At 34.4% G+C, this 25,815-nt stretch overlaps 1 protein-coding gene across 2 annotated transcripts in view; it reads left to right on the top strand.

Moving 5' to 3' along the window:
* Nucleotides 1–25,815, top strand: part of FBXL17 (F-box and leucine rich repeat protein 17) — a 271,732-nt gene that overhangs the window by 85,845 nt on the left and 160,072 nt on the right. For both annotated transcript variants that reach the window (XM_086868428.1, XM_023943721.2), the window contains 2 exons: nt 13–120; nt 8,380–8,510. In XM_086868428.1, the coding sequence (XP_086724554.1) occupies nt 13–120; nt 8,380–8,510 (239 nt within the window). The remainder of the gene's footprint in view (nt 1–12; nt 121–8,379; nt 8,511–25,815) is intronic.

Genomic DNA, 25,815 nt, shown 5'->3' on the forward strand with positions numbered 1-25,815 from the left:
TCTTTTCTGTAGGTGACAGATCAGTCAGTGAAAGCTTTTGCTGAACATTGCCCTGAGCTGCAGTATGTTGGTTTCATGGGCTGCTCTGTTACTTCAAAAGGAGTCATTCACCTTACCAATGTAAGTATCAGAACTACTTTCTGCTAGTCATTAGTGTATTGGACGATAGCCATGTCATAGATATCAGCCAGGATAAGATTATGAGTATGATTTATAGCACTGACATGGACAGAAACATGACTGAGCTTTGCATTATTTAGATTTCACTGTATAAAAACACTGTACCAAAAATATATTTATGGGATTATACATTTTCACACAAGTAACAGTGATGTTCAGGTCAAAACTCTTTAAAATGCACAATTGCAGCTGATCCCATCTGAAACAAAACAAAGTTCCATTTTAAAATGCAAAATTTTAATTGTAAGAGATTTAGACAGACCTGTGGTTGCAACAGTGCCCCCTGTACATTAACTTGTAACTGAAAGGAAATCTAGGGAGCATGCAAACATGAAAATGGTTAAACAGATGTTGAGGTAGGAAGTAGAGAGCATATTTAATGAAAATGGAGTGTGCCTGATGAAAGCAAAGGTGTTTTGATACATCTGTGAAGGTCTCCCATTGTTAAATAGAACCATTTAGCATATCTGTAAATTACTGTCATCATTTTAGAGTTGCTTAGCTGAAGCTACGGAAAAACTGAGAACATTTTGGAACATGTGCAGAAAGAAATAAGCCAGAGAAATTTATATTGTAAAGTTATAGGACCTCAAAGGATGTTGTTTTGAAAGAACTATGTATTGAATACTATTGTATTTTGTATGAACTATGTATGATGAGTAAAAGGTGTGTGTATCTTTTGGAGAAAGAAGTGATACAATTATTTTCATATCCTATGAAAACTACATATGTATATCTATAGGTTATGTTTAAATATGCAACATAAATACAGGAGGTACAAATTTAAAAACTGAACACAGACAGGGTATGTAGTCCAAGGCTTTGTGGGAAATTTCCACAAAGATCACTTTTCAGCTCCATGTTTTGGTTGTTACATTATTCTGACCTAGTTTTATTGAGTATTTAATAGAGGTTAGATGTCTTATCCTTCAACAAAAATCTTTATATTCACATTTATTAGATTGAAGAAGAGTCAAGATCTTGACTTTTTATTAATATGTGTTTCTGATTTTCACATGTTTAATAATAATAAATTATTAGAAATCCTGATTTACGTTGGCGCGACCCTGTTGAACCTAGTCTGTCAGAAAACATCTAAGAGTCTGCTTAGACTCTTGGTATGTAATTACTTTGTAAAATACCAAGTAATTGGTGCGTGTTGGGACTTGAGATTTGGGTATTTCAGTTTCCTTCCCTCAAGCTGTATCTGTACAACTTCTGTAGGCTGTGAATATTGCTAAGACAGTGATGTGATAACACTGGAAGTTAGGGATCGCTTAACCTGGAGAAGGCTCGAGGTTATTGCAGCCTTTCGGTACTTAAAAGGGGTTTCTAAGAAAAATAGAGACAGGCATTTTAGAAGGACCTCTATCAAGTAGTAACGTTATCTGCTGCATCTGTCTTTCCCAGAATTCTTCTATTGATGACATAATTTTTTGTTCTAACCATTGTGCGCTTCTGTGGTTGGTTTTGAGTACTTAACTGGTGTTTCATAAGTGTTTAGTAGTAATTCCAGTCTGGTGTTCCTAGAGAATATGGAATCTGCTCTTTGCTCTCGTGGCCTGTGAGTGTGTCCCTCCAGGCTGTGCAGAGCTGTTTGCCTTCTGTCCTGCTTCCTGTGTGCAAACTGGAGATAACAGCAGTGGCCTCGGTTGTGAAATTGCTTTGGGGCTGATGGATGTATAAAAATTGAGTGGTTTATTATTACTGTATTTTCCCCCCAGTAATGTTAGCTCTCTTTAAAAATACTGGCACTTGAAAAATGCTAAATTACAGTGCCGCTGCCTTGCAGAGCTTTTTTAATAGCTAATTGTAGGGTATGGAAGAGAAAGTGTTGTATACTTAAGAAAAAGAAGAAACATTCAGGGTTCATTTTCACTATTTTTCTACTAAACAGAATGATGTTAAAAAAAAAATGTTGCTTTTTGAGCAAGACCATGTCATCACACTGGTGCCTTTTTTCCTTAAAGTTATTATAAACTGAAAAAAAAAATACAGATAAAGTAAATAATGGTTGTTGGGTAAGATGAGAGGCACTTCATGTACATACACAGGAAGAAAGGGAAAACAGGAGTGTGTTTATATGCAATTCACAGTTAGACTCTCAGTTGAAACCAGTTGTTTGTTTTGATGACCTGAACGTTTCATTTTCCTTTAGAGCTTTAATGTGCGAAACATTGCCACAAAGGAAGTGAGTGACCTCCTCCTTGACATCAGAGTATTCAATCCAACACTAATCAACACTAATCAATGTTGTTTCTGTGGAGGAGGGAAGAACATGTATAGTGATATAGTTTATCTTCTGTTTTTACCACATCACCACTTACTTTTTTCTTGTTATATATTTTTTATAACTTACTTTATTATTTAATTAGCTTTCCATGTATAATTTTTTCTTGTTTGCACTCTTTCTCCACTCCACACATCCTTGTCTCTCAAGAATTTATTATTTAGGGAAAAACCCTAGTTGTTTTTCACTTTGCTTCTCCCGTAAGTGTGAAGATAACAAAAACGTGAAAAGTGCCTGTGCACTTTAGATGATTGTGTGGAAGACGGAGCAACCAGAAGGGTAATCTTTGTTCATTAACTGTGTGAGGATAAGAAACTTCGTATTCTTTCTAGTGAAGGAATGATTTTTTAATGGTACATCTTTGACCTCAAGAGCAGTGGCATTTTCTTCCCCTGTTGTCGTAATTGCTTCTCAGCAGTTTAATTGTTGCACTTCTAATAGAATTTTAACAGCTGGCATCAGCAAATCTTGACATCTAGATATAATTTTATTTCCAAGCCTCTTCCTTGGCTGCTTCTTTTGGTTTCTGATATATATGCAAGGGTAATTGCTTGGTAGCTGTACAACTCTGCTTCTACACCATGTACTTCTGACAGACTGTCTGGTAAAGTTTGTTACAGACATCTAATTATGTATGAATCCTTGTACAGAACCTCGACAGAAAAAAATTTCTGACTTTTTCTGCAAACCACCAATGCATGAAGACAGTTCATCGAAGAACTATTTTTGGAATAATGTGATTTTCACTTTTTCTTCATCTCATAATAGTTACTCATGTCCAATCCAACTTAGTAATGCAACTGTGTCTGAGTTGGTGGTCAGTATAAAGTCAATTCAATTCAGATGTATGGAACAAATTCTTAGGGCTCTTTCAGTGTAGACATCATCATAATGACAGATACATAATGATAATCTACACATGACAGGACTGATTTTGAAAGAGCCTTTCTGAACTGGGATAATGTACGGTTTGTTTCTAGTAAATTATTTGTTTTGACACAAAGAGTTCTGTTTTATGCTCTTTTTATGGCAGTATTTCAGCATATCTTCTGATCTTAGAATCATTCTTCCTGACTAAGGACATGATTGCTGTTCTTTGGCTAGGTACAGAGAAAACAGTATTTTAATCAATTATTATAATGAACTGGATTTCATAAGATGGAATATGATTTATTTCAATCTGTTTGCCTTTAGTAATATGTGCTTTTAAATATTAGTCTTCCAGTCACAGGAAAAAGGCATTAAGTGAGGGTTTTTGAATACAGTGATTCTGGGGCAGTCTTCATGAATATTGGCTTGAAACTTTAACTGATACAGTGCTGTGCTAGTGAACGTTTTAGCATCTTGTCAAACTGAGCCTGATGATATTGTTGAATGAAGTTAACTGTATTCTTCTTAAGAGATTCTGGTTGCTATTTTAAAGATTTTGATGGTTGCACTGAACTGCCATTTCTTTCAGTGAGGTAAAAAATACTTTGCAGAGAAGACTGCATGGTTGAAAAGGTTGGATCTATGAAACTTCCACTTCCCCTCTACCCCCAAAAAAATTAATTAGAAGTACTTGACAGTAAATAATATGAAAATGTAAACTGTGAGTCAGCAAATACGTAATTCTGCAGTGACTTCTGGAATTTATAAACTGGAAATGAATATTGTAACACAGGTACTATACATGCAGTTGAGTTTATATGTATGTGCAAGTCCCTCCTCCAGAGGTAATTAAATCTTGGTGCATACAACACAATTTTTGATAGTGTGTTTGTTACTTAAGCAATTGGACCATAATGTTTCACAGTACAAAGAATTGAATTGAAATTATTAATATGCAAAGCATTTAATCAGTCTAGGGGAAAATAGTCTCCTTTGTAACTATTCAATCATTTTCCAGTTCTTTAGGCCATATATGATTACTGTTCTAGGATGACAGCATATCTCAATTGTGTAGTTCAGTTATGGCAGCTCTTCAGTAAAAATGAATGCATGTGACTTTAAAAAATAGTTTATAGATTCTATTGACATTATGGTAAAAAGAAAGTGATTTACAGTTTTTTTCATGTTGCTGTTTTTAATTTCCTGCGATCATATATTTACTTTGGGAAACTTAAGTCAGAGAGCAGTTTATTCCCTGAAGGCATGTATATACAGAGAGTGTCAAGAAAATTAAGCTTAATTAGCAAAAGATGTGAGTTTAAAGCTCATTAAGTCCTTATAAGCACTTTCTTTCAGAAATAATTTGGCTGTCATACTGAAGAGGATTAATCTTGCATGAATTGTTCAGTGGTGGACTTGGAAGCTTTTGGTTTCAGTTGGGCTCTGACTTAAAGTTCTTTTTAACCTAAATGATTCTATGCTTCTGCTCTCATCTATGTTTTTTAAGGCAGTGTATTTCTATAGGAATTGTGGAAGGGAAAAAAATTGTGTACCTGTTATATTAGCAATTCCAATATGATAACATATAAATATTCACAGAAGTTGATACACCCACGCTTAAATAACCCATGATCCCAGTGGAAATAGTAATATTCTATCACCTAAAGCACTGCACATATTTGAATATTCGAAGTTTCAGTAGTCAAGGTAGAAATCATAATAATTGACATTCAGGCACACAAACAGTATGATAATCTCTGAATCTTCAAATATATCAGTTGGCATAAAATATAATTTAAACCAAATTACAAAAGTATTTAAAAACCCCAAAGATTTTAGCACATTTTAAAATATTTGTGATCCAAAAGTAATGGGTAATAATCAGTAATTTCAGCAAGAATGTGCTCATAGGTATCGCACAAAACCTGTTTAAGTGTTGCTGCTTTTTAAAAATTCTGTTATTTTCTGTTTCAGACTTTAAGCCCTCTGACTACTTATTTGCTTTGTGTGTTTTGTCACATTAAATATTCCTTTTTCCTTTAAAACATTTTGAGTGACATAGCTGAGTTCAAAGTTTAAATTCTGCTTGTGCATGCTTATTTGCAAAACTATAAAATTAAGAGTTCAAGAAAATCTCGGTTATCTGCAGAAGAGGGGCCTTGAAATTGCTCAGTAAAATGGTGTTGCTGCATGAGCAAAAATAGTTTTGGTTAAAAAAAAAACAAACACAAAAGGAGAAACATTATGCCTTCTGTATGATTCAGTATTCAAGTCACAGAATTTCCTCTCTCTGGTGAAAAAGTGCTTTTTTACACTATTTTAATTTTATACACTATTTTAATCTCAGAATTTATGAATGCACTGTAGAGTCTAGCATCTGTTTAATAATTGTCTACTTTGGAGAAGTTTTATTTTTCTTTTTAATATCATACTGCTTTTAGCTGAGAGGATTAGTATTAAAATGTAAGATTTACGTATTTTTCTCTTCTAGTTTTTTTACAGTAATAATTATATCATTGTAGCATTTTCCCCCTAAAATTACTTCTCAGGTAAGATATAAAATAGGAAATTTGTCATTAAATATATATATATATGACTTAAGTAGGCAGAAAAGTATTCTTTTCAGTGCCATATTCAGATTGATCCAAACTTGTCTCCAGAGGGAGTGTGCATTCCGTTCTGCATGTCTTGGAAGCCAGTGATACTTCTGCAATGGTAATTTCAAGGTTGTAGAGACCAAATTATACTTGAGTATGTATGAATTTTGAAGCAGTCTCTTCAAACTTCTAAGACACAAAGGTTTTCTTCACTGGGTATGTTGTGCCTGAGGAAAAAAAAATTAACCACCAAGTAGGTCAGGTGTTTAAAATGAAGGAATGTGACAGTAAAGAAAGTGATGATTCAGTTATGGTATATTGAGTATAATGATAGACGGTTACTAATATCAAGGAAAAAAGCAATCATTCTTCTGTGATGGTAAAGGACAAAATCTACCTTGAAAACCATATTAATTTGGCAGATGGGAATGCTAGGAGTTCAGTTTAGGTTTTGACTCCACCCATGCAATGCCAAAGTTTTTTTCCCTGGGAAACCACAAATGCATTCTGCTGCATTCATCATTGCATCATTGAGGTAAACAGTAAACTGTTGTTACCTCTTACCTAATTTGAAGCCATGTTTTTTAGGCACTTTTTAAGGGAGCACTGACCTCTCTCCATGCATTGCTACTTCAGTGTAAATTCATGGGTTTTAGTCCACAAGTAATAATAATGGCAAAAGAGTCACCAATATTATCGCCTACTCATAGGAATAATGTTGTTGAGAAAGGAAGTTTGGGATTTTCTTAACGTATGAATATTTTTTACTTGTCATTTAAGTCTCCTTAGTTGTTCAATGTCGTAGAACATAATCATTGTTGAATTGGCCAGCAGGTGTATTTTGTATGTTGTAGGCATAGGCCGCATTATTGCCTGCATGGTTTAAAGGCTTAAATATCTAAGATGAATAGCTGTACAAAGGTGAGGAAATTTACAGTTGCTGTGAGCTTCCCCTTTTTGTAATTTATGCAGGAAAAAATGAGAGATTGGTTATGAGCTTTTATTTTGGACACATAAAAGATAAGGCATTTAAACTTCATGCTAGAGCAGTGTGTATGAAATAAGAATAGGCAGAGCTTGTAAAAGATGTCTATTTTACCAACACAGTATCAATCACTATGTTCTCTGCCCCCTAATAGGCAAAAAAGTTTATCAGATTTTCAGTGGGAATACAGCAAGTTACCTCTACAGTGATACCTGTGGGAGTATCATAACAACAGAAATATAATTGTCCTAGATTGTCTAGAGGTCCTACATGTAGATGTACTCTGCAGGTGTTCCTCAGAGGTCAGGGTTCTTGATTTTATGCTCATTTTGCAGAATTTTTGGGAACGGTATGTAGATTATCTTCAGCTTTTGTTTGGAGACTGTTATAAACTTATAGAACACAACTCCAGTTTCTGTAGAAGGCCACCTACATTTGAAGTGCTCTTATTTTCCTTTTCTTCTTTTTTTTTTACCCCATGCTGCCACCTTTTCCCCACCCCCCTGCCCTAAATACACTGACTTAATAATTAACTATTGAAGTTAATTAATGACCAAGTTAATTAATTATGACCAATTATGTGATCTCAGTTGTATGCCTTTACCTAATTAAATCCTTAGTGACTTAAATCACTGATGAGGATCATTTTTTCTCTCTTACAGGGAAAGTAAATTTAATTGAAGTGTCAATATTGCCTAATGCAATTATTTTTTCAGAATATTACAGAGATTATTTCAGACAGCTTAAAAAGAAAACAGTACTTGGATGTTATTATGACTAAACTGATAGTGGAGAAGTATGCAAAACTTTTTTTTTTGCCTCCGTATATGTCATAAAAGTTGTAAAAGGGTTTGCTTTTGAAGGACACAAGAATGATTAACACTAGTAATAAATCAGTTTAATCAGTGCATAACTCAATTATTTTGTTCTGTGACTCCAAGTTTTGTTGTTCGGAGCATCACATTTGTTATTGATAACTGTGCAGGTGAGACTACAGTATAAATACTGTATTTTCCAGGGTGTTTGCATTATTTGTTTATTTTCAAGCCTTATCTGGAGTTGCTTATTGCATTCATTTGAATCTAAACACAAACACGCTGTCTTGCTTCCTTCCATGCCTTCTTATGGTTACATGAGTTGATATTTTACCTTGGTATCTTATACTCCATATATTTAAGAGGAGGAGGAAGGCCTAGGCTCTTGTAGGTTGAATGGCACCTTGAGTGAGAGTGTCTGGATTTTATGTATTTACTGTGTTCCTAAATCACAACTTTACTTGAACTGTATTCTATGAATATCTCTGGTATGTTTGGTTTTTGTAAAAAATATAGTAGTCATATCTTTCATAACTAGCTTGCTCATACTGTGCAACTTCCCAAAAAAACCCAAATCTTTTCAGCAGTTATGTATGTGAATAAATTTCAGATTATTTCTTTCTCTCATATTTGTCTCAATAGCTAAGAAACCTTTCGAGCTTGGATCTACGCCATATCACAGAACTGGACAATGAAACCGTGATGGAAATAGTAAGGAGATGCAAAAACCTTAATTCTCTCAATCTGTGTCTGAACTGGATCATTAATGACAGGTAACTTCATTAGAGCATCCAAAAGCAGTGTAATGCAAATTTAACTAGTTATGTTAGTTGAGAATAATTCCTCACAGCTTTGGGGGTTTGAAGAGACTGATTAAAGCAAACAGTGTTTGCTGGGTGTTTTTCTTGCTTGTTTTGGGTAAATTATCCAGACACCTATTTTGTGGAGTGTTGGCCTATTTATGCAATGGAGAAAAGTTTAGTTATGAATAAACTTTTAGATGGCAGCACTAATTTGTTTCATACAGATTTCATGAGAATGTGCTCTGTGCAAAGTGTGATTGAAATGTTCAACTGCAGTTGAACTGACTCCTTCAGTAAGTGCCCAGGATTTAGATAAATTTATATGCACACAAACAGTGAAACATACATTTGACTACATAAGTAAAAATAAACTGCTTGTGAATTAAATATGGAATTCCTGTATTTTTAGAAAGCAACACCTTTTTTTGGTTGCTTTTGGATTTTTTTTTGCAAAGGGCTCCATAATGAGAGTGGAAGAATAGCTGGGCTATTTCCTAATCTCTTCCTTTTGACCAGAATGCCTCCTATCCTGCAGTATTCCAGTCTTTTTATCAACTAATTTATTTCAGTGTTAAGTATGTGGACAAAGATTATGTATAGTTATATCACCGATCAGATGAAAAATTAAAAATACCGAGAATTTTAAAAGTGAACATTTTCTTTAAAATGAAAAAATTGGGCAAAATCAGTGCCTGAGTGTATGCAGGAAAGAGTATGTTTTATTTACTTCTACCAGACTATTACATTGCAATTGGTGCTTTAAACAAAAGGAAAGAGATACTTTTAACAGAAAGGGGTTCTAAAACAGTTTCATATGAACCAGAATAATGTGTTCTAACAATTATACTTCTTTCCCATCATTACTTTTTATTTTTTTTTAATAAGGTATGCTTTCAAGGTTTTCAAAAGTCATTAAGGGTGTACTGATGCGTAGATGAGCTTAGACTTTGGTAAAAGTGTAGTGTTCTAAAAATAATAAAATTTCAGTGTGTTCAATAGGAAGTATCACTAACTTTTGCTGTAACTCCTTTTAGCCCTTAAGACAGTTTTTTGGATGTGTTGGTTTAGGTCAAACCTTTGATGAAACTTCATTGGTTTTGAAAGCATTTAGTTGCCTCAGATCTTTCTGTCTGCAGGGCCTTATTTTCACATGTGGAGTGAGGTTACTGGAAAATTCTAGGATAAGCTAGAAAACATAATAAGAACAAAAGTGAAAGTTAAAAAGCCAGGCAGTTTTCAGGTTTTAATTAAAGTACTTAGAAACATATATTAATCTGCTTGAATGATTTGAGTACTGAAGTCTGCTAAGTTTGATCCAAACTGCTGTCAAACTCTTCTTGAAAATCCTTTATTAGGATTACTGTAAATATATATTTTAATTCTACATATATTACCCTAAAACTTCACACTGAGTATGAATTATAAGTTGTGAATCTTAGCAAGAAAGGAAAGCCCTTTCCATCAATGACAAATTATTTGCTTCTGCATGTAACTTTTAATTGTTTATGTTTGTTTCTGTAGGTTTTCCATTTCATTTTTTTTCTGATTGTACTTGTTAGTATTTACTGTAAAAATTAAAGTTTGGCAATTTGAGTTATCTTCTAGTCTATAAAAAAAAAGATAACTTAGAAAATATTAATGCCTGTAAATATTAATAATCAGCTATTTTACAATTCAGATATTTTTCCTATTTTAAAAGTGACATGAAATTCCAAATACTAGTCTGAAGTGAATAAAATTGTTCTACTCCTCCTAAAAGCTCAATTGAGAATAATGGAAAATTATATAAAAGGAGCATGATACAACTACAGGACTTTATTTGAAGTAAACACCAGTTTAGTAGAGTACTTCGAGCATACTCACCCTGAGAAACTCACAGAACTGTTCAAGTGCTTGGGTTAAAATGCAAATTAGTTCAAACTAAGTAAATTAGATTATTAATTATTTAAGCTTAACTTTTTTTTAAAAAAATTATTTTTTTAATATATATACGCATTTTATGCCATTGGGTGTTTCCTAGTCAGAGGGAATGTCGGAAGAGATTCTGTCTCGATACCTTTCCAGTGCATATGAGATAGTTGCAGTCAAATGTTTTTCCTGATCCCTGTTTTTAAAATAAGGATGAGCTCCACTTGTTCCCCAGTCCCCACCCCATTATCAAGAAGGTTTACTTGTGAGATCCAACTGCATAGGACTTGTATTCCAGATCTTTTCAAACTTAATAGGACAGTATTTTGCTCGCTTTAGAGTACTGAGGACTTCTTTAAAGCCTTGGAAAACTGTTTTGCTCCATTTCTTTGTGCTTAATACTGAGTGTGAAAGACAACTAGAAGGTTTTTAAAATACCAGTATAACTTACAAGAACTAAGTAGCTCTTAAAGGCAGTTGATTATTGGTTTACGGAAATAAGTCACTGGCTTTAAAACTTTATTTTAGATTTCATGATTGCTTCTAGAAATCCTTTAAAATTCTTTCCATAAGCAAGAGTATAACTCTAGAACACTTACAGTCTTTTCTCACTCGTGACATGGTGTTAGAGTTAATCCTGTGATCATTACATTTCTTCTTAAATAAGTGAAATTTTCAGAGTATAAGAGCTCTGCTTGGCAGGCACTTGCTAAGATTTTTAGTGCAGTGATTCTTCTGCATATGCAAGAATTGATGAGGACCATTATTTCTGTGTTTTGATTAGAGCTCTTTTTTTGGTTTTTTTTTTTTTTTTTGGACATATGCATCTAAAAAGCTTATGTGGGGCAGTAAAAAATAATTTGCTTTTACCTATGGCAAAAAGTATGTTCAGTTGATGCTCTAGACTTTAGTCTTAAAATGAAGGAAAAAGTGGTCTCTTCTGATAACTTGTAAAAAAGTTTCTGAAAGGCATGAGTTAAGCAAAATCATAAAACACCTATGGAAGTAATCTAACATAATGATTTCTTTTTTAAGTATTACAGCCCACTCAAAAGCTTCATATACTGTTTTTCAGACTGGTTAAGTTTGTTATAGAAAAAATCCTACTTCTTTCAAATATGAACAAAACCAAGCTTGCAAATTCTTTTCATATGCATCATGAGTAGATTACATCAAGTCTTTACAATTGGGAAGGATTGAGTTCTTTCTACATGGTGAGGTGAATAATATACTCTGAAGGTTGCTTTCAGCAACATTATCATCTTGAAGTTGTTTTTATGGTCACTGCCCTTGTTCTTTTGAATTTCAATTGATGAAGTAAAAATAGAACATCTAGAAATAAATCTTATGGGGGATTCAAGAAATGTAGTTTGATGTGTTGGCAAAATTTTCAGAGGTGTGTGGGTTTTAGTTACAAACATCTGCTGTTTATTATATCCATAATGATCAGGAAGCAAACAGCAGACAGCCTAACTTTTTTTGTGAATCTCATCACTATGGACTGAGAGTTGCAATTCACTTCAACATCTGTGTTACATAATTCACCTAAGGAGAGACATTTAAAAGCTATGCAGTGACTGTGAAATCTTAAGAGTGTTTCTGCTTGCTTCAGTTGCCCTCTTACTATTTCATTGTATTTGTGTAATATTTGTATAGAGGATGTTTGCCAACCCCTACTGTATCTATGTTTCTTCTTAGAAAGAAGGGACTAATGCAGAAAAACATAAGGCAAGGAACTTTATTTACAGGTGCAGTGAGACTTTTTTGTGCCAGGGTGCTGCCAGTCACCCAGGACAAGATTCCACCAAAATTGTTGATTGGTTTTGCAGTCAAAGGGCAATATTTTCCCAACCATTAAAGAACTTTGGATTTTTCCTCCGTAGGTGGTGCCGCATGTTCTTATAATAATGTGTCGAGAGCTGTATTTTTTTATGTAATTTGCGGCACACATTGTAGGTGACTTCGATAGCAGGTGCTAAGATTTGCAGAGCATCTGGGCATCGTTGAAAGCATGTTATGCTCGTGAGTTGGAGGCTGATATGCAGTATCTCCATGGTGCAGTGAAACAGTGAGAATTTTGCATATTGACCTTGTGGTGGTATTGCTTACCATCGCTGGACTTCTGGGTAGTGATGGGGGTAAGAGAGGCATTAATGTGTACCTCCTTGACCTGGTAACACAGATGTAAAACCTGGATGTGGTCTCATTATTCCGTTTCTGAGAAAACTGCTCTTCTTCTGTGTTTCCATGAAAATCCACTATGGATAAACCAGAGTAGGCTGTGTAATGAGACAGTCTACCCATACTGTAATGATTAAAATTTGTTGGTGAGGATTATAGTTGGAGTCCAAGACAGAGCAACTTGAAAATACGGACATTTCACAAGGAGCGTAGTCAGGAAGTCAATATACAAAATAAATTCAGTGAAAACATGGAAACAGACCATAAGCCTGAAACTCAAACTGTTTGTACAGCCTCAGAGTCAGGAGAAAGGAGAATTCACCTTCAGATAGTCTCCATCTGGTTTTTTGGACTGGGCCACTAATGCGCTGCCAATTTCTCTGGCCTGGTTATCATAGTTGGCACAGAGCATACTGGTGTTCCCTTGTAGTTACTTAGTAGAGTAAGTTGTTAATGTAGTCTTCCATACATTAGAGAAATGTTCAAAATTTTATGTTGACTGCCTACCATGAGTTCATGTAAACCCATGTAATCAGTATTGGGAGCAGCTGATGAGACCTGGATGTGCTGTGGGTAGAGGATACAGTGCTGAAAATTATCTCAGCAGGAGATTAGCTCATTGTGTTTAGTTCCAGATCTGCTGATATATGTGAAAGCCCCAACATTTCATTAGCAGACATGAGCATCATAATAGTACCTCAGTTCTTACAGTGTATTTTTGATAAAATGCAAGATTAGTGAACACTAGGATTATTTCCTGGAAAAATAAGAGGAAAAGGTTTTCTCCTCCTGAAATTAAAAGTCTCTGCATATTTGATGTGGAAATTATTTTAATGAAATTGCTTCAAAATAAAAAATTCAAGGCTTTCATCTTGCCTATGTTTTTCCTAACCAAAAATCTCCATTTTAACTGTGATGACTACAATGTTAATATAGCATCTTAGTATTCTTCAGTGTAGACATGATCGAAGTTGCAATGTTCTTCATTGTTCAAATTGATACTTATTCCTGTAATTTTGTATAATCTGGACTTTTGGTTATAGTAAAGTTATCTGGAAAATAACTGTACTTTTATGCAATATTTGTCATGAATTATTCTAGGTGAATACTAGCATTTCTTAATTCAAATTTAATTTCATCTATTCCAAGTTATCTGAAAGATGATCTCCTTAGAGTTCTCTGCATATTTATCAGATGTTTAGTCAGCTACATTAGAAACTTGAACTCAATAAAAACTGAAATAATGTAGCACAAATCAATTTTACTTTTAAAATTACTTACTCTTTTGAATGTCATAATTTTAATTAAATTTATAAGAAAATTCGCTTCACCTTGCAGATGTTTTGTGACATGATTTGAGACTGTTAAGTTTTTTTAAAAATTCAGAACAAAGCATAGAAGTTGGACAAAGAATACACCTAAGCCTGGCAATTTTCTTTATTGACTTTAAATTCTGGGTCTTGTATTTATTTTTCAAATGATTATGAAAAAAAAAATAAAAAAAAACCCTTTGTGACTAGTTCAGTGTAGTGGGATAAAGTGAAATGAGGGAGCAGGGGAAAAGCACGAGAAGAAAGGAGCAACAGAAAAAAGTATTGTGAGCTGACTGCAACCCACATTCCCCATCACTCACTCTGGGAGAAGAGAGAAGGGAGTTGGGAGTGAGCTTTGCCCAGCAAAAAATGGCAGCTGAGGTGTTTTTAAATTTGTTCTTATTTCTCATTATCCTGCTCTGTGTATTTGGCAACTAGATCAGTTTCTTCAAACCAAGCCTGTTTTGCATAGGTGACAAGTGATCTCCTAATCCTTACCTTGACCTTTAGGCCTTTCTCATCTTATTTTCTTCCCCATGCTGAGGAGAGGGTTGAGAAGTGGCTGGGTGCCCACCTGGCAGGTATTTAAGGTATCCTTACCACTCCATCCCACACTTCCATACTCTCCTGCACAAACTGCTCCAATGCATGTCCTACCCATGGTCTGCAGCTCTTCAGGGACTGCTCCAGTGTGGGTTTTTTCCATGGGGTACAGTTCATAAGTAACAGGTTGCTCCAAGATGGATCCCCCACAGCTCAGTTTCTGTGATTCTGTAAACACCAAGGTAGCATTTATGTTGCAACGTTTCCTTTGGTAGATTGGGGAGTTATACTTTATTTCAGTGAAGTGGTTTCTTACATAATACAGATTTTGCTCAGTATTGTGTGAGAATGGCACCTTTCGTGCGCATGAGCACAGAATGAACTTTCTCCAGAATCAAGCAGTGGCTTTATATTTGTGCCAATCTGGGTATCTTTGTTTTAAACATTTTCTTACTCATCAGTGCAGTGGGAAAAGGATGGGAGTAGTGGGGTATGAATCCACACATATCTCAGCAGCTACCCCAGAAATCACTAACCTTGCCAATGTTAGTCATCCTTTCAGATTCTATTAATGTGCCCCGAAACCACATTATAAAGACTTCTGGGAACTGTTTCTTCAGCATTATTATCAAAGAAATTAATTTTTACAAACATTTGATTAGAACAGATCACCGTGGAACTATCTGCAGAGTTTAACCAATGATAAAAATCAGATGCATTTTATATAATTAAGTGTAACTTTCCATTTATTGAGGCTTTAGCCTACTAATTCTGCTTATCTCTAAAACTGAGATAAAACTGGTTTTAAAATAAAGAGCTTTTTAGGGACCATTTTTTGGTGGAAATGGATGTTATCAGAGAGAGTAAAACTTTCAAGCTCTTGTCATTATGTACCATGCTTATCTGTCTTAACATACTTGAAAAATGGGGAGAATAGTCCACTGTTGTCACACTGCTGAAATGTATGATAAATGAAGGTCTGTAAACAGTGAAAATATGAGGAGGGTGATTAAGTCTGACAATTCTCATGTAAAAAACTTGAGATGATAAATATCTCCTGTGATTAGTTGGTAATTTCGTGCAAGGGACTAGCATCAGCCTAAACAATTTTATGAGTTGTGGCATAAAAAAATATTCTGCAAGATAGGTATGCACTTGTTAAACCAAAGGAGAAATTTCTTAAGCTTAGTTGCTAATAATTAAAAATGGCAGACTTGACACAGAATGTGGCTTGATGATTTTCTCTATGACATTCCTTACAGAAATTAAGAAAGTGCAATGCTCCCTGAAGGCATGGAAATGACAGTGTGTTATTCATCTGATTCCTCAGTGCATCATGAAAACTGAAAGGTTTTGCTTATATATATAATTTTAATACAAATAAAATACTTCTAGTGTTAAAATTTAAAGCAGAACAGAAAAAAAAAAAAAAATCCAACCTACCAAGGCTCAGAAAAGAAGATGCAGTCTTTATTGCAATTACTGTTATATTCTGAAGTTCCAACCTATAATTCACCATGCAGTCAGAATAGACAAAGAACTTGAAAAGATGAGAGAAAAAGGAAGGGGTGTCCCAATGATTTACTGCCTTGACTGTATTGTTTAAATCCTGTCAGAATATCCAGTATAAACACCATTTGAAAGGAACATAACCATGTTCTAAATCCACTTTAGGCTGTTTTCTGCTGCATGGGTTCTAAGCTTAAAATGAAAAAAAGTTACAATTCTTTGGTGGGGGTTTTTCTGTGTATGTGTGGGTGAGCATAAATTCATTGTATGATGGGATCATGCAATCATATAAACAGGAAATGTGTCAGATGCTGCATACTAATTATCTTCAATTCTGATCAGGCTACTCAGTGATCTCTGCTTTTCTTTTGTTAAAACCAAAGAAGGCTGCTATATTCTGAGTTTTCTGTGACATTAAATATAAGAGTGTTTTTTATTTAGAATTCAGGCTTAACCTATAGGTACTGATTTGGATACAGGAATTTAATTCACCTTTGAGAAATTGTAGTCAGCTTGAAGAGGAAGATGAAGTGATGAAATAGAAGCTGAGCTGACAGAATGAATAACTTGGTAGTTCTGAAAGTACAGTAATAATGTAATAAGGAAAATAAGCAGTAACTTAAAGTGATGATCATGGTGTTGCCTATAGACACATATATAATCAGGGAAAAACAAGTGAGCAACACAAAGAATAAAAGTTTTAAAAGGCTAAAACTGAGTCTCCCTGCTTGAAATCTTACTGACTTCTATTCATACCTTGTGATTGTGATTTGCTGTTTTTCAGAACCATGGTGGAGTGGTCTGAGACTTCAGTCCATGTATTTAGCTTTTAGTCTCATGTAGTAGAGAAGAAAATGGTAAATACTCACCTCCTTGTGCCTGAAGGGAGCTAGGACTCAGCCTGCTTGTCCAGTTACCTTTCAGAGGGGCAAAGTGTTCCCAGGCCTCACAGTTCTATACAGACAGAAAAAATACTGCCCACTCATTAAATATAGCCTGAATTTTTCACTGTCATAAACATTTATGTCTCATTTATAACTTCCAGAATTTCTGTCATTTTGGCATGCTGGGAGTGCTATGTCCATTTCTTGGCTCACCAGCATAAGAAAGACATGGACATACTGGATAGAGTCTTGTAAAGGACCATAAGTAAGATGAAGGGACTTGAGCAGTGGTCCTGTGAGGGCAGGCTGAGAGAACTGGGGCTGTTCAGTCTGGGGAACAGAAGGTTCAGTGTCCATAAACACATGAAACAAGGGAGCAAAAAGAACAGAGACAGGCTCTTTGCAGTGGTGGGCAATGGTGGGCAAGCACTGAAACACAGGAGGTTCTCCCTGAATGTCAGAAAACATTTCTTCGCTGTGATGGTGACTGACCAATGGTACAGAGCCTCCCAGAGAGGCTATGGAGCTTTCTTCCTTAGAGACAAGGATTCCAAGTACCTTCCAGTCCTCTTCCATACTTACCCATTATGTGACTCTCATACTAAACTTCCTGTTTGTTTTGGTTGTTGAGATAGATGAAGTGAGGTTCACTATAGCAGCCATCTGCCTTGCTTGCTTCTGATTTTTCGGTTTGTCATGATGCTTGGACAGGCCATTATCTCCTGATTCTCAAAAATGTACTGGTCAAGGAGAAGTCCTAAAGAAGGCCACAAGGAATGTGAGATATATTGATATCAGCATCATTGATGTTACTGCTTATAGTAAAGAGTGAGAAAAAAATAATGTCTTGCCTTCCTTCTTTCCTTGTCGTTCCAGTATCAATTACCTTCTCCTACTCTGATTTATTTCTTGTCTTAATTTTCCCTCCCTTTCAGCCTTTATCTGATAAAGCCTAATTTTTGTAGCCTGTGGCATTTCGCAGATTGTTGTGAGTCTGTGGTAGTCAGAGGGTTAGGAGCAATTCCAAATGCTGTGCAGTGGAACAAATTTGCCAAGTTCCAGTCACTCCAGACAGAGGTTTAAGGAAGACTTAGGGGGGTCTTAAGTGTTACATCTGGGCAAGTTCCTAAGTTTGATTTACTGTATTTTGTTGCTTAAAGATATGCTTAACATATCAGTAGTATTTTTTTTCTGGAGCTACAGTACATTTCAGTCAGACTTTATGAAAAGTTACTGATGCTAAACTCTTTGTTTCGAAACTGGAGGCTGGATGCAGCATCTAAAAGGCCTGGCTGCCATAAAGATTAATCAGCTGCTTGTGGACCTGGCCAGTACAGAATAGAACAGAACCCAAAGCCCAATTTTTATTCTTCATCTACTGTTGAACAATGGGAATTAATTTATAAAACTGAATTTCAAACTCACATATGTGTATAGTGGATTATCTATGAATTCTTCTGCTCTCCTCTGATTCTTTCCAGATACCTATTGATATTAGCTTAACTTAATTAGGAGTTATGCAGTTTTGCCAATTCATGTTTCTAAGCTCCTTGAAAGTCCTTTTCCATGCTACTGAAGTTGCACAATTCATTTCAATCTGCAAAAAAAGCACGAGCTGGTTTAAAAGGGGGAAAAAAAAATCCATCCAAACTGGATTGGAAGAGTAAATTTGGGATATACATTTGACTTGCACAATATTAACAGGAGACAAAAGGCCTTTTATAGTACTTAGTTAATTCTATGTTTGATATATAAAATACATTCATTCCAACATATTTTCAACATGTTTATGAATCATATATTAATCAAGTTGTGATCTAACAAATCTAATTTTTTTGTGGTTCTGATTACTGTTACTTACTGATACTCACTCATGAAATATTTATGTCCTTATTGAATTGATTCATGTGAATTTTACTCATGAAGTCTAGATACCTTTGGTTGCATAAGTTGGTTTTCCATGTTGCTCTTGGGAGATTTTTATCAACAAGGCATAAAATTTGGCTGAAAAGTGTACAAAATGTTACTAAGAAAGGCCTGTCAGATGCCATTCAAATACTTATTCAGTCTTTTCAGATACTGAAAATACTTTCTTACTGTGAACAAATTACTTAAAGCAGAAGGTCTTACCTTGTATAGCTCTGTTTTTTTCCATTCTCTGTATTCCTTTTGGCTGATAGTTTTCAGCGGTTTCTTTTTTTATATGTCTGTATGATGCAGTGTTCTTGATTTCTTTTAAAGTGGTCCTTTAAATTTTGTTATATGTAGACTGTGTTGAGAGAATGCCTTTCCTCACATATGTGATACATTTCAGGCATGTATAAAATATGTATCCATTTGCTACACTTGCTTAAAGAAAGTGTTTCTCTAGCCTGTATTGCAAACTGTAGTCCCATTTCTACTTTCAGACATAATAATTACCAACCACCAGAATTTATCTTAGAAAATTTGTGCAATCCCTTAGCATTTCAACAGGGCAAAATTAAAAAGTGCATGCTTGAGCTTTCATCCATTAATTGTCTTCTGGCTTGGGAGACCAGGTCAGGAATTTTAAATTATATTAGACTCTCCTGGGGCTACTGGAGAAAAAGGAAAAAACATTCTGTGTAACTTGGTTGTGCTCAGTTGTCTCCACTTGGACTGCTTTCCTGAATGTTTCTAGTCTCTTGTTGATGAAAGTAACAACAGAACTGCAAATAATTATTGTAGCTTGGAGTTGTCTGTAACGGATGTTCTTGATTTTACATAGCAAGAGTAGCTCAGAAATTTCAGGTTATATTCAACTCTCAATTCAGCATAAAACCACAAAAATCCATTCTATTTTAAAACTGTATAAACTTAAAAAAAAAAAAAAAGTTGGTTTGGGTTTGTTTTGGTTTTGCATTTAGAATTCAGAATTTAAAAGAAGAGAATTGAAATATAAGTAAAAACTAGATTTTTCTAGTAATATCTTACTCATGTATGTCCTTATCTGTCCTTATCTGATGCTAAACAATTGTTCTAATTTACTTAGTGCTCTAAGCAAAAGGATGAAGGTTCCTACTATAAGGAGTTTCTTGTGTAATTCTCTTCTAAAAGATGTTTTGTTTATTTTGGTTACTATAGGTTACTTCCCTGGAATGGTGTAATAAAAATTCTTTGCTGTCCTTGACAGATTTAATTTTCTAATTAAAACATAGTCATATTTTGAAAAAAATCTTACCACAGCATTGAGGGAGAGCTATTAACAATGTGCTTAAACACTTCAGGTCAAATCATAAAATAAGCATTTCAGAAGAATTTTCAGTAGCACATAAACTTTTATTTTTGCTTGCAACATTGCTTTGACTAATTGTTGTTCTGCATAATGAATGTATCTCAGTTGTCAATACTGCCATGTATTTGCTGAACAAAGTTTGCAGAGATGTTTCGTGATTGGCCCTGGTATGAATGGTGATATATTGATATATCTGTTAATTTGAATACCTATGAGTTTTATGAAGTAAATAAGGTGAAGTGATGTGAAAACCACAGTTTTTGTAAAAAGGAGTACAGAAGCTAGATCTTGAATTTTCACTGTTGTAGCCATTCTTTACTAGCATACCAATCAGGAAACATTGAAATTGGAATTTAATATTTCTTTTTTAACAGATGTGAATAGATTGTTCTCTTCAAGTACTGCTCCAAGTACCTCAAGGCAGTGAATGTAATACTGTACTGTAATGTACATTAGGATAAAACATGAACCTTTCAGAAGTTAGAGGAATATGCAGAGTTTAAGTTGCTTTTATTTTGACTTTATTTATACAATTGATTTTCTAGAACTTTGCATTATAAGTGTCTGTAAGTGAATTATAAACCTTTAGAAAAATTTCTTAAAGTATTTATTTTATTGGTTGCCAAGATGGAAACTGCTAGGAGAGAAGTAAGAACAGGTGATAGGGTTTTATTTTTCTCCAGATCTTGCCCTAATCTCGGATCCTTTCATTTACCAACTTCTTAACACTTCTTATATTCATACAGTTTAAGTGATTAGACATTTCCAACACATATTTTTGCAGTCCCTGGGCCCTAACACGAGGTCTCAAATATGAGTTGACAGATAGAATTTGTCATTGGGTCTTCAGCTTTATTTCAGCAAATTATTTATCTCACTTCCCTTTCAAGCTTCATTTTACATCATTATTTTGAGCATTCAAAGGTCAAGAAAGTATTGTTGAGCAAAGTAAAGCTTCTTTTTCTGAGACTGCAAATTATGCTACTTGTTTTATCAGGAGGGAAGGCCTTAGAAACCCTTCTTCATATCTTCCCTATTGTCTGACATAGCAAGTGCCATGAGAACAGTAGTGTTAAATAGAAACTTGCTTTAAATTATCTTATTAGAGCAAGTCATATGGTCATATAAATTAGTATATGTTGTTCAATTGCATTTTTAAAGGACTAGAGGAAAAAGAAATTATTTTTAGGTACTTCAGCTGAGCATCAGCTCTCAGCTTACAGTATTTTAAAATTTGCTGGTGGTATAGTCTACATTGGTAACCCAGCTATGTTCAAGTTAAAAAATGGTGGTATGCTTGTAGATGTCTGGAAATAAAGGTTGCACAAAATCCCTCCACTTTTGTAAAACAGATTCTTAAAACAAATACTTACAGTGAGGTCATGTTTTGTAATTTTCTCTATAAAGGTTTCATCATTCAATGGAATGGTTGAATTTTTCCTGGAAGTTCAAAATATTTTTTGCATTGAAATATTGGATAACATCTGTATATATATAAAGGTATATATATTCATGCATGTTATGCAGAGTTTGTTCAGGAACATCAAAGTGAAGTTTTTTACAGAATCTTCCATAAAGGAAGTACATTTCAATATAGAATTTTTACTGATAATTGTAGAGTGTCTAGACTTAGTCATAGATCAAACCAGAAATATGAGATGAAACTTAATGATATATTACAAATTCTATATTATGAATTTAGTCTTAAAAAACTTATTCAATTTTCCCAAGCTAATTGTAATATTACCTTTTAAAATAGGATTCAAATTCTAGTAACACATATTCTATAAGAGATTAATTTCAATGTTTTTCTACATTGCTGATAGCTGTGCATTTCTATCTTGTGAAGAAATCCCTTACTAAAACAAGATTCTCTGCAATTTCCCATTAACAATCACAGACATTTTGAATAATAGCACAGCACAAAGAGTTTTGTATTTTTATTACCTCATCTTTGGAGGTGACCATAAATACTTGCAGAGAGGAGGAAGAGGGAATGAAAAACAAGGAGACAGCTCTAATACTGAATTATCTGATGTAAAATCTAAAAGTTACGAATTGCTGAGTGTTTTTGATATGCACAAGTGGTTTGGAATGTCTCTATAAGAGTATCTGGTTTACTACTACTTAAAATACAGGGGCTCTAAGTGAGCTGAAATACGAGTGAAAGTGTGAATTATCATAAAAAATATTATGGTAATAGTGAAAGATGCAAATGTTCATTTAGGACACAGTATTTGGGAGATCGGAGGATTTAAAATATTTCTAATATTTCATTTCTATAGTTGCCACTTTTCATTCATTGAAGTATATGATTTAAACCAATTTTTTCAATCCAGCTTTCACTCATATATGCAAGTGTAAAATACTGTTCTGCTGTAACATCAGCATGAAAAGGTGATTAGCAGTCTGATACTTCTGCTTGTGCATATTATGTGTGGGAAATGATAGAGGTGACGATTTGTCTAATTGCTCTACTGTAGTTACAATTATAGAGAAAAGGTCAATCTAGTCATTGTCAATTAAACTGCAAAAAAAACCACGTTTTGTAGCCCTGAAGAACCATTATGTCAATTTTATGCTGTTCATCAGTGTATAACACAAGTGCTAGGATATATAAATCTTATCTTTCATGGAATTACAGCAGACTTGCTTTATTACAGGCACTTGGTGCTGCTGAGTAGAGATAATATTAAGTACTCTCTGTTAATTGCATGTTCTTTCATTGTCTCATGTTTTCAAAGATTTGTGTGCAGAAAAACCTGGCTGCTTTAATGAATGGAAATGGATATGCCAGAGTGCAATTTGACCCTTCCTATTTTCACATAGTTAGGAGATGATGAGTGACAGAAAAAGATCTTTAGCTACAAAATCTGCTTTAGTGTTAGCATCAACTTTAACAAAAGTAATGTCAAATATTGCAATACATATGCTGAATTTGTTGGGACAGTACATATACAAAATAGTACAGTGGTATCTTAACTGTGATGCTCTTTTTTCCACTTTCTTTTCTTTCCCTGCTCTTTTTCCTTCACTCTTGGTCCCCATCAGGATACACACATAAAACAGAGATCAGTTATAAGAATAATTCTGTATAAGTACAGTCCTGACCAGACACCTTAAGTGTGGTTAAGTTTCTGTAGGTCCTGAAGATGTGTTTGCACTAAGAAATTCGGTTTTATTCAAAAAATGCTTCAGGGTCTGTCAGGGTATGGTAAATTTTACGTGCAAATTTTGTTCTTACTCAAATAATTAACAAAACAAGGGTATTTTTTTGTTAGTACTCATACCTGGAAATACCCTAAGAGAAGACTTGGGTCTTTCCTTTAAAATAAAGGTTCTCACTGTGTCAGACCACAGTATGTTGCCAGCACCTAATAGAGCTGTGTATGTCAAATTGGGACATTGAATCAATATTAATTTTTAAAAAGCAATTTAGAAATTGGCTTAACCCCTCAATTACACCCTGAACATAAAGAATTATTTTGGTAACATATAATAAGAAACAGAGGACGTGTGAACATAGGAATTGTACTGTTGAAAGGTTAATTGCTTTTGGGACACACTCTCTATCAATGTGCTGGAGGTACCCAAAGAGATTCATAGCTGTGGAGGTATAAAAAATACCTAGAAGGCAACACATCAAATACCAAGACAGCATATTTAGAAAGAGGGTATAGAAAAGTAGCAAGAGACAGAGACATAGAGAGCTGCTTGTGGCTGGTCCCAGAAGAACAGTCAGCTGATTTCTTTTATCCACGTGTGTAGATTGGCATAATTCAAAAAAGAGCACTGACAGCAAGTCCTAACAGGATTGTCCTAGGGTGACATTTAAGAGTGTCCTCCCTAAATTTTCCCTAAACCAAAGCTCATTCAACATTTCAATTTCAATATTCTTCAACAACCTGACCTTGGTATATTTGATTAAAGTGGGATTTGAACTTATTTCAGCATTCCATAATTTGTTTTATTTTGAAACAACATTTTTTCCAAGCAATGCAGGTTTTTTTTCATCACTTTAATTCTGGGGTCATGGTGAAGTCTTGAAAGCACAAATCAGTGGTAGCTAGACCATAATCATCTCTGTTTCCAAAATCTGTGTACCTCTGGATATCAACTTTTCTTGGTTGTGTTTATGTCTTTGTTCTGATTTAAAAAAGCCAAAACACCAAACTGGTGAGATCTAATAGAGCTGGTATTAGTAGGAGCTATACCTCAGGATTGCAGGTATTGTGAATGTGAAGGAGAGGAGTGAAGTCTCATCATCTCTGTATTTTTCAAAATAAAGAATAAACTGATAGTATGTGGGGCGACATTCTATGTCTAGATATTTATGTTTGTATTAATTTACTTTGCAAGTGAAACTGCAGTCGTTTATCCTATTTGTCATACATGTATGTTATCATCTGATTACAGAATCAAATATTCAATACAAGGCAGATAAACCTTGTACATTGAGCAGAAAGCTCTGGAAAAACAGTGAAGGGAGAACTACAGGGAGAAGAATTGTGCCTGGGCTTGGAGTCACTGTGACCTTTGCACTTCTCTGTTGTGTGGAAAATGAGGGACAAGATGGAAGCTACTGAACTGATTGTCATCTCATAATCTTTGATAGGTCAGAGTGTAGGATGTTTGCTGTTTGGAGGCTTTGATTGACCTTTTAAAATAATTTTCCATTATGCAAGCATGTTTCTGAGTTTGGCAAAGAAGAAGAATCTGGATGCCTGCCATGCTTGTCTTGAGCTCTTGATTCGCAGAGTGGGATACTGGACTTCCAAGAAGGGACTGATGGACTGAGACACTGAAATTCAGTCTGAAACAGTGTTGTGAATGACATCCAGTAGTTAAAGTTTGACCCACACATGTTGCTAAATATTCTTTGTTATGAAAAGTTATGAAAGAATAGTTGAATCTTTACATTTTAATGAATTTCACACTAGATGGCACGTACAGGAAGACTACTTTTTTTTAGCATAATCCTGTGTTGCAAGCAGAATTTGTTTTATACTTGAGAAAAAAAGAAAAAAGCATTATGTATTTGTTTGCATAACAGATTGGTTAAAAAAAGAAAATTTAAAAATGCTGAGATATTTCTGAAAACTGTATGGCCCTGTGAATTAAGTATGAGTTGAGTGCTGTTATAGGCTTTACTGTTACTGTCTTGTTTTTTTAGTCTCTCAATGATCCTACTTATTCCTTTACAAAATAATAATAATAATAAACTGTCTTTTTAAGGACTACTAATTAAAATGTCTCAAATATTTACTATAAAGCACAGATAAAGTGAAGAGAAACTGTTCATTGCATAAATTTGGAATTGATTTCAAACTATATTTCAGTATCTCATAATTTGAATATGTCTTAAAATTTAAGCATCTGCTGCCATACATCAGACTTGCAGTATTTGTAACTCTGTAGGATTCTTTTAGTATAATGAAAAAAGACCAAACAGAGTAGGGTATAAATATCATTTATTCATAAAGACAGTATTTTATAGATCTGAGATTTACTGTATTCATTTTTTATATTTGCTATGCTTCTCAGGGAAAGGAAATACTGTTCATCTGTTAAATACTGTTAATCTCTGTTAAATACTTTGAGACAGAGCTCAGAATATGTCACTTGCTGCTGTAGCACTGGGAAGTCTCTAATACCAGAAGCTGAAATTTGTAGCTGTAGTA

The sequence above is a fragment of the Cyanistes caeruleus genome, chromosome Z (genome assembly GCF_971803275.1).
Source record: "Cyanistes caeruleus chromosome Z, bCyaCae1.hap1.1, whole genome shotgun sequence".
Taxonomy (NCBI): Eukaryota; Metazoa; Chordata; class Aves; order Passeriformes; family Paridae; genus Cyanistes; species Cyanistes caeruleus.